At 45.8% G+C, this 10,302-nt stretch overlaps 1 protein-coding gene across 1 annotated transcript; it reads right to left on the bottom strand.

Annotated features, from left to right (window-relative positions):
• Nucleotides 1-695: 695 nt before the first annotated feature.
• On the bottom strand, nucleotides 696-9,976 carry Serpina6 (serpin family A member 6). Its single transcript, XM_051196535.1, has 4 exons — nucleotides 9,354-9,976; nucleotides 7,218-7,488; nucleotides 2,585-2,732; nucleotides 696-1,055 (listed from the first exon to the last, which is right to left on the bottom strand). Exons 1-4 carry the CDS (start codon nucleotides 9,961-9,963, stop codon nucleotides 870-872), a joined length of 1,215 nt encoding a protein of 404 aa, XP_051052492.1. The 5' UTR covers nucleotides 9,964-9,976; the 3' UTR covers nucleotides 696-869.
• Between the last annotated feature and the right edge of the window lie 326 nt (nucleotides 9,977-10,302).

The following is a 10,302-nucleotide window of genomic DNA, read 5'->3' on the forward strand; positions in this document are numbered from 1 at the left end:
ACTAAACCCAAACCATAGTCACGGAGGAACAGAAACGGTGTTCTGCCCACGGCTGACACGGGTAGACTCAGGAGGGGAACTGTGTCAGTGTGGCTAACTCAAACCTCGGGTTCTACATCAGTATCGAATGTGTGGTAAGAACAGAGGACTAACAGATGTCGGAACTGACCTCTCCTATCTGCTCCATTCTCCTCTGATAACTCTGTGCCACTCACTCACCCATGACAGGCTTTGTCTGCCAGGCCTTCCAGTGTGCACCCAGAAGTTGCCGGCCCCTCTACCTGCAACCTTGTAAAGAAACCCACATCATTGTAGTTTCAGCTTAGGAGCACTCTGTGACCCAGCTGGGCTTCCGTCTCAGGCCAGTCTCCCTTTGAAGCCACACATCTCCCAGTGCACATGACTAATCCAAGATGCCCTGTGCTCTTGTTCCCAGCACCCCTCTTGGGGCAGGACTACATGTCGTGGAATGAATGTCTTACAGATTCATCTGGAAACCAAGGATTAGAAGACTATGAGGGCTTCCAGGAGGTGATGAGGTCATAAGGGTGGAGCCCTCACGAACAGGATTAGTACCCTTATGAAAGACTCTAGAGAGTTCTCTCCACTCTGCTCCTCCCTCCATGTGAGGACAGCAAGAAGGCACCACCTAGGTGTAAATCAACAAGGGAGCCCAGAGTTTGCAAAAACACCCTTTAATAACTGTTTGATATATCTCAGTGACTGTCTTGGGAGCAGTAACAACAGTTATGCATTACAAGATATCTAAAAGTAGGGATACCTGGTTGGGTTGGGGGAACCTGGAAAAGACCAGGGAAAGGCTTCTACCCCCGCAAAGTCAGGTACTACCATGGCTTCTCTGGCATGCACTAAGCGGGATTCATGATTTTGCCTAACAACAGGCTGCTCCACGTGAAGTTGTCAAATATCATGACGATGAAGGGCCTGTCGAAGGTGAGGGCGAGCGGTTCAGACGTTGGCTGTTGTGGAGCTCCTGCGGTGGCAACAGGCGGTTCATCCGTCTCATCCAATTGCAGCACGGCCTTGTGTACTATCTGTGAGAAACACACCAGAGACAGGAAATGAGGCCATCGTGAGGCAGGAACTGTCCACACCTCATCACAAGGACATCTCACCCTCTGATTCACAGAAGGCGAAGCAGCCAAGATTCCCAAAGCATCACGTGTTTACGCCATGTCTAAGCAGCAACTCCAGACCGGACGCTGCACATAGCTTCCTCCCGGCTGGAAAAGCAGGATGCATGCACCACACAGAAGCTAGAGGAAATGGGTCTCATGCTCTGTCTTGGGCTCTACTTACCAGATCCTAGGCTTCAAGACACCTTACTCTGCCCACTTTGCTGTGGAAACAGCAGAGTTGAACTTGTACGAAGTGCTTGTGTCTACTCTGGCTAGGAAAGCCCAGGCTGAAGCAAAAATGCAAATCCTTTGCTGGGTGTGTTCCTTTTAATGATGAAAATTAGATGGAGTTCTGAGGACAGCTAAATGGTTGACAGGTCCTACCCTGACAACTAAACAATAGTGACAGTCAATGTATTCCCAACATCCCTTGGTGGTAGTGGCGTGTTTTGGGACTCATCATCTCCACTTCTCAGCAAGTCTGTGGTCTCTGAGCATCCCTGTGTTAGGCTCTTGTAGCCAGGCAGAGGCTGAGCTGTGGTTGGGAGCTCCGCAGTGGGTCTTGAGGACTTGAGGTCTTGTGTAGACAGACACAAGGTCAAGTGTTCAATTGATTTTGCTGTTGCTGTTTGATTTTGCTAGCTCTGTGACTGTGTCAAGCTCTTTGCCCTTCCTGGGTTAAGGATAGCCCCGAGCAGTTGGGATTTTGTCTATGTCTGCTATATAAACCCAAGGCTCCAGTCAGTGGTCAGTGTGCTTTGCAGCCTTAGACCATTCAATCCTTCAGTGCTTCTAGTACAGCCATAGTGGGGAAAAAAGTCCTTTTTAGTTTTCCAAACAATCAAGCAGGTAAAGGGAGGCTTCGGTGTGGCTTAGCCTCCTCAGTGACCTTACTCATCCACAGGGCACATTTACTCCATTCACATCTCACCAAGTAAGACTTCCATGCACCCAAAGTCCTTGTGTTTTGAGGACCGTGTCCACATCTGAGTAATGGAAACATATCCAGATCCCAGCACAGGCTTGGGCACATAGTAGGTGTTTGGTCAAAATGTTCTGAATGAATTTATGAATTGAGAACATCAAGCTGGAGGCCACACATGGAACTGAGTGGAAGGCTCAGGGTGTTGTTAATGAGAACTTTACTGTGTCTTCTCTTTCTTTCTGCCAGGGGCTGCCTTCATTTCCCCCATGACAACTTTGTTTACTGGCGTCCCCTCTCTGTGAGGCTTAGGGGGGCAGGTAGTGCTGCAACACTCCGTTGTCACGAGCTTTCTGTGCCCTTGTTTTCTTGCTGAGCTTCTGTTTACTGAATGGTGTTTGAAGGGCTTGGTCCTGGGATTGTTTTGCTTGGGGTCCAGGGGAGCATTCACAAATGGGCTGTGTTGCTTACTCTTTTTTTAGGTGTACATTTTGGAGGGAAAACTCCCAAGACACTTACTCACCTTTGATGCCTTCTGTGGAGAATCCTGGGTGGCATCTGAGAAACCTGATTGGTTGGTGAAAAAGCTTGTAGTGCCCATGCCCACCAGCACATCTTCAAGGTTGTAGGTACCAGACATGGAGACTCTGGGGATGTACAGGTTCATTTGCCTGTTCAGGATGAAGCAGAAGACGTTAGAAGGTCCAAGGCTAGACCTGGCAATAGACAGCAGCAATCCTTTCCCAGACAGAAGCGCGCTTCTTTGTGTGATCTCTTCAGCACTTGTATCACCAGCCTAACTCACTCACTAGGGATGAAGGGCAGAGCAAAAGGCAGAAACTATCTCTTCCTCATATGTAAGGCTTCTTCTCTGGCTCTGTGAGTTACCTAAAGTCATTTTTTTTCTTGATGATTCCTTTGAGCTGATATATGTGTGATGTATCTGGTCCACTGATTAGTTCTTTTGGTCCTGGAAGATGATAGAAGAATAGTGGAGATAATTCCTGGCTGGAAGCAGTAGTCCTGGCCAAGATATACAAATGATTCTGTCTCAATAGCCAAGTTCTGTCCCCTCTGCTGATATCCCTATCACAGCTGGTTCAGCTATGTACTGTTAAGGCTTCTGACGGTTGATCTTCATTTTCGAATAACTGGATTTTAGAATTACCTAGGAGGCACACTTTCAGACATATCTATGAAAGCATTTCTAGAAAGGCTTAGCAAGAGAGGGAGGACCCATACTAAATGACCTCAGTTATGATATTATGAGACCAGAAAAAGGGATATTGAAGGAAGAAGCCGCTGCTTGTTTTCGTGTCTTGCTGGCAAGTTCATCTGACCTTTCAACTACTCTGTTGCTGGCACTACCAGCTGCTTCTCCTATCTCTTGTTGCCATCAGAATCCAGCTTTTCGGACTTATACTATGGAATGAATATCAACTACTCTTCAGGAGTCTTCTGGGTCTTCAGCATCAGATTTGGACTTCTGAGTCATTTAGCCTCAAGGACTGAGAAGCTTCTGGTGTTTTGTTTTTCTCATCCAGGGCAAGACTTCCATTGTTGGACTATCTAGACTTTAGTGGTGTATAAGCCAATCTAATACATCTTCTTTTTATAAATAATAAACATTTTATGTGACTACCCTACAAGCCTTGAGAACTGGCTTGAAGAACTTGGAAAAGGTTGGAGGGATGGCTATAGAAGCACCTAGAGTTCTGTAAAAAAGGAGCCTAACATGTGGTTAGGGAGGGAGCTCAAAAGATAAGAATGCTAATGGTCCTACGTGGATAATAAAGACAGCTCATGAAATTTCAAGTGGGAACATGAACTGGATGAGGAACTGAGAAAGAGGAAGTTCACATGAAAATGGGGGGAGGGAGGGAAGGAGCAGACAAACCCTATGAGCACAGCATTTGTCTTACTGTTTCTTGAGTGTGGATACAATATGGCCAGCTATCTCCCTTTCCTGACATTCCACCTTTCCATCACAATGGTCTGACTGTATCCTCTCTTAATCCAGGGCCCCAAATAAAACTGTCTCCTATTATGTTGCTTCTGTTGAGTGTTTGTCACAGCAATGGGAAAACTAATACACAAGTGGTACCAGAAGTGGGGTTGTTTCTATGACTAAGTGATTTGTAGACCTTTAGACATGGTTTCTGTGAGGGCTTTAATAGAGCTTGGATCTGTGGTCTAGATAAACCCTAGATTTTGATAGCAAAATCTGGTAAGAGTGTGGGAGCCAGATTGCTAACAGAAATGCAGGCAGAAAGTCCTGGTCTGCAAGATTTCATCTTGAAAGGAAGACTCTATTGGGAATCAGAATTCAGGCCATTACTTTACATTATATAAAAAGTGTGGCTGTGTTCTGTCCATCTTCCAAAAGCTTGAATGAAGATGAACTCAGATGTAGTGTTTTGCGGGGAAAATTTCAAGAAAACATCATCCAAGTTGTGGTACCGTTATTACTAAATTTACCCAGATTTACAGGAAGAGACTTCAGAAAATTAGGGCAGAATGGTTTGGAGAATGTGTAGTTTGGTGAGGAAATGAACCTAATCCTGTTTGAAATTGATGATAGGATGGGCTTAGATAAAGAGATTAACATTGTTAGTGGAAAACCAGGGATTTTGCACTGGGAAAATTAGAAAAGAGCCTTGGTTGCAAGTCCTCATTACTCATCAAGAGCTCCAAAGACTCATTTGAAAGGATAGCACCTGAAACAATAGAGCCTCCAAGGTACCTGCCTAGGAAAGTATCTTCAGAGTGTAAAACACAAAAGCTTACAGAAGCCACTGCATTGTGATCCCAGGGGTGACATCTCAAATTTTGGTAGGCATGAAAGATGCAAAAGTCAGGAGGGAGTCACAGAAGCTGATACCAAGTTCCCAGGAAGTCTCTGAAGCCAAACAATGTGTAGTGTAGGTTTCCTATGCAGAGTTCCTGAGCAGGCTATATGAAAGTGGAGCCTAAGTTGCAGTGGAGACCCCAGGATGTTGGCTATGACAGGAACTTCAGGTGACTGACAAAGAAAATTGCAGGCATGGAGTGTGGAGTCAGCCCAGGAGAGAGACAACATCAGTCACAGGCAGCAAAAGTGTAGAAATGTGGCTACCCAGAGCTGCTGGAGCCTGGGTGAGGCCATCAAGTAAAGATGTTAGACACTGCTTTTTTCCTTTTGGATTTCAGTCTTGTGTTGGTCTGTCTCCCCTCTCCCAATCTACCCTTTTATAAGTGGAAATTTTATTCTGTGATGTTGTATGAAGTGTTTAAACTGGTTTCTTGTTTAACAAGGTCTTACGGTCAAGATGTTGCCTTGAGTCTCAAAGGAAACTTTTGACTTTTGGACAGTGTCAATATTGTTAAGCCCATTTGATTTGTAAAGAAGTAAATTCATTTTGCACTGTGAGATGGCCATGCATCCGGGGCCAAAAGTGGGATGTAATAATTCTAAAGTGATGTGTTTTAAGTAGTGAGTTGTCAGGGGGTAGACTTGTGATGATTAATCTTCACTGTTGATCAGATTTTAGAATCACCTGGAGACACACTTTTGGGTGTATCTGTGAGGGTGTTTCCAGACACGTTTAGTCGCAGAGGGAGGAGCCATCCTGAATGTGGGTTGGGTATCCTGATGCACAAAAGGGACAGAAGGAAGCCAGTGCTCTGCTTCACCACAGACGGGCCCAGAAGCAACAGAGTCAGCTTACTATGGACTGAAACCCCTGAAACTATGGACAAAAGTACATCTTTAAATGTTTCTCTCAGGTACTCATGACAGCAACGAAGAATGAACTAACACAAACAAAAGCTGTCAGGAGTAGGGTAATTTTCTGTGAATGCCTGACAATGTGGTTCAGAACTCTTGAGAGTCAGCTGTGGAATTTGGAAGAGCTCAGAGGTATGGCTAGAGAAGCCCTAGCGTTCTGTACAAAGGAGCCTAACATGTGGTTAGGGAGGGAGCTCAGGAGATCACAATGCTGATGGTCCTACGGAGCTACCGAAGACTGCTCGTGAAGTTTCAAGCGGGAACAAGAGCCGGGTAAGGAACTGAGCAACAGGAAGTTCACACTACACTTTGCCTGTGCCTTGAGACCTGCACAGAGCGTGGATTTAAATGTGATGAATAAATTCATAAAGCATAGGTGACTTCAAGGCAACCCAGTGGTTGTGCCATGGGTTCTGCTGACTTCTCTTGACCAGATTTATAGTGAGAATTGAGAACAAAAATAAGCAGAGTGGAAAGGTCTGAAAAACAAAAACAAAAACAAACAAACAAAAAAAACCCAAAAACCAAAAAAAACAAAAACCAATCTGGTCATTAAAAGTTGTGAACAAGGAGGGTAGGGAATGGTTGCTAAAGGCATTTCCATGGTTACAAAGAAATGAATCTGGGCCTCGTGGTAATCTGTAATTTCAGCTACTGCAGAACCCAGAGAAGGAGGCCAAAGCTTGCTCAACATACAGAATGAGTTAAACCCAGCCTGAGTAAACCCTGTCTTACAAGGGAGGTACCGGGGATACAGCTTGGGGTGAGTCTAGCATGCAAAGACCCTAGGTTTAATTCCTAGTACAGAATTTTCAAAAGATGAAATAATTAAAATTTTAACAATAGGAGCCAAGTCTTGAGGTGAGATCACACACCCCACAGGGTCCATATAGAAAAGCAGAAACTCACTTAAAAGACATTTGCTTAAGAAAATAATGCAGCCAGAGCACCATGCTCACACAGGGCACCTGGACAGTTGTTTCTCCATGATTCTTTTTACTACAGTCAGTTGCCTAGCATGCAAAGGCCATTAGCACTGTTCTCTGCAGAGGCCCCAAAGATCTACAGACTTGCTTTATAGTGGGCTGGCTAAGAAAAGAGCAAAGTGGGGAGCTTGGTGTTTGATGAGCTCCCTCTAAGGAATTTATATAAAAACATAATGTATAAGACAGCTATGACTGTGACATTCACAAGAAATCGGGATTGGATTTATGCTATGCCCTGAATGACATCTGTGATAGGTGGATGTATAAGTATACCTTCCAGTTACAGAACCTCTGGGGAACAATAAGGCCTTGTGGGGTCTACCTTGAAGAAAAGGACGTCTCTGCACCTTATTTTCTGGAAACATACACCCAATAGAAATCTATGTGATGCCTGGAGGGCTTACCTTTTGGTCAGAAGCTTGTCCCATCTCTCAACTGTGTCCCTATTAAGTGCAGAGATGACAGTGTCCATCTGGCCCTGGTCTGGAAGGACGAAGAAGGTAGTTCCATTTTCCAAATACTTTATCTGTACCAGCTGGCAGGGAATCTCTGAGTCATGAAGATAACCGACGACGCCTGACTGGAACATCATAGGCACCCTGACTGTACTGGTCTCGTTCACGTGGAAATCCCCATCCCTGGTATTTTCTGGGCTTATGGGAAGCTCCCACATGCCTGGAAAGATGAAGGAGGGGGAAGAGTTGGGGGCTATCATTCGTTAGGTTAGTAGACTGGGGATCAAAATAAAGCTTGGATACCCTCTTCTGAAGCCGCAGAACACCCACTGTTCCTGTAGAAACAAGCTGGGCAGCTGCCTCCTGCATGCCAGGAGTATTCCAGCTTGAACTGCTTGATTTCAGAAAGGTATGGTAATCCCTAGGGACTTACAGCCTGTTGTACATGTGAAGTGTGCAGCTACAGCTGTAGCGGCGTGCAGGACACCTGTCCTGTCTCCTGCGTCTCTGGTGGCTGCAGGTTTGCTCTGTGTGAGATCGGCTTTCAAACACAGGCAAAGGCATGGATCTTGAATTTAGGGTGGGCCCTACATAGACTAGACTTCGACCTGAGCCTCTGGGCCTGAGGTGGGCCTTGGTGTGGAGAGTTCTGGTGGTTCTAGTACACGAACCTTGAACTCAGAGTCTCTGGTGGGAAGAGGGAGGAGCTGGCTTTGGGGACATGAACTATCTGGCCAGTTCCTGGAGGAGGCTCAGACCTCTGCCACTTGAAGGAGGGCATTGCAGACCATGGTGCTTCCTGTGTATAGAGCAAGGATACAGGATGCCTTTTGGCTCATAGTTCCCCCTCACCCTGGGCTGGTGGGGTCACCATTCAGCCTGTTTGCTTGCTGTAGTACTGGTTAGTTCAAACAGGAAGAATGTTGCTCCTTAGACTGAGTCAAAGCTTGTCAGCTTGCAATCCCCCACCCCACCCCTAGCCTCTTCTGCCCTTCAGGAACCAGCCCCAAGCAGCGTGTCCCATGCTATTTCCCTGACTTGCACAGCGATCAGGTGACAACCGCACACAGCCACTATCCACCCGCAGTAACCTGTCTAGTACTATCAAGAGTATGATCGCACCAGCGTCTGTGGAAGCAAGCATGTACAAGGGCAGGGGAGAAATTTGGTATATTCAGACTCTGTGTGTGTGTATGTGCTCTGTGTGTATGTGTGCAGGGTGTGTGTTAAGTAAGTTTGTGAGTATATATGTTGTGCATGCGTGTGCTCTGTGTGTATGCTCTATATATGTTTGTATGTGGTGTGTGTGTGTGTGTGTGTGTGTACTTGAACTGTATGTTAAGATGTTAGTGGAGGGAAAAGTGTGAGACACAAGGCTAAAAAAAGACAGAAAAAATAGAGGGTTCTTACCCACGGTTTTCAGTGTTGACCCTCTGGATAGTTAGGGACTATGGCACCATGGGGGGGGGGCTGTGTGTGTCTACATGTTTGTGTATTTGTATGTGTTCTCTATCTCTCTCTCTCTCTCTCTCTCTCTCTCTGTGTGTGTGTGTGTGTGTGTGTGTACATTGTGAGTAGCATGTTCAGCAGCCTTCCTGACCTCTACTTACTGGATGCCAATAGCTCATCCTATCTCATCCTTAGTTGTGACATAAAAATAAGTTCCCATGTCTAATGTCCCTGGGAAGGTGGGGACATCACCTTCAGCTGAGAATCAGTGCTATAGCAGAAGTTCAGATTTGATTCTTAAGGGTGAGATGTCTCCACTGACCCAGAGTAGATGTGGCATTAGGTTGGTAGAGAGGCACGTGTCCCACATTATGGACTTTCCTGCAGAGGCCTTGTTTCAGGGGTCTCTTGTGAGTTCTGAAATCTATAATTTTAACAAATCTTTCAGGAAGTGTTCAAGAACAGCACTGTGGATATCCTAGCTCCAACCTGGTAGACACTGGCATTTATTAGGCACAGGACATGGTTAGAACCAGCTGTGAACTCTAGGCCATTTTGTGTGGGATATCTTTGTGGGCACTAAGGAGATCTTAGGTGGAGTAGGGTCTCATTAGGATGGGAAAGAGAGAACCATACCTTTGAGGAGATTGTAGTTGACCAGGATGAGGGGAGCTGGACTGTCTTGGTCTGAGAACACATGTGTAATTTCCCCCTGTGTCTTACTCTCCACATGCTTGTTGATATGATCACGGGCTTTAGCCCAGTCCTTGAAATTGGTGGTCAAGACCTCTGACTCATGATAGCGTTTGATGTCTGCTAAGAATGAGTCCCTCGGATTCAAGCTCTGGTCAAGGAATATGGTGCTGCCCACGTTCATCTTCAAGTTGCTGTTTGACTGGCTGAGAAGATGACTGAGCCGCTGGAAGTTCTGATAGATCTCTTCTTCATTCATCTGTGTGAGGTTGAAGCCAATATCCTGAAGAAGTTGACCCTTCTTGGAGTCTACGGTGACAAGGGATATCATGGCCAAGGCCATGGAGATACTCACAGGGGAGATTAAGATGTTCTTGTGAGGATCTAAGGCTGATAGGTGATGATACAGATCAAAGGCAAAGTCAACATTGGTGGGAGCCAGGGATCGGTGAGAACTCATTGAACTCCCATCAGTGCTGTTATTCATGGAATGGGCCATCATGAGGCCACTGGTGGAGAGCCAGAGGAGACAGGTGTACAGAGCAAGCGGCATTGTTCTGGTTGACTGGGCCCTGCCAAATCAAGAGTGCTTGTTAAGCAATATGGAAGACCCAGAGTCGGGGCACAGAGTGCAGTGGGACGCAGGCCAAGGCCCCACTTTGCCACCATTTTCCCCTTCACTTTGTCTGTGAAAGAAATGGACCCAAGAAGTCACACAGAGCCCTAGGCTTCAAGGTCCCCATTTGACTATGTGCTTTTGTTATATAGTGCAATATAGTGCTTTTGAAAATCATGCAGTTGCTAAGTGCCTAACACTTCTTCTAGCAGTTTGAGTATATTCTCGTGTAAGTTTCATCAAAAAAAAAAAAACAAAAAAAAACAAACAAAAAAA

Source organism: Phodopus roborovskii, unplaced genomic scaffold (genome assembly GCF_943737965.1).
Source record: "Phodopus roborovskii unplaced genomic scaffold, PHOROB, whole genome shotgun sequence".
NCBI lineage: Eukaryota > Metazoa > Chordata > Mammalia > Rodentia > Cricetidae > Phodopus > Phodopus roborovskii.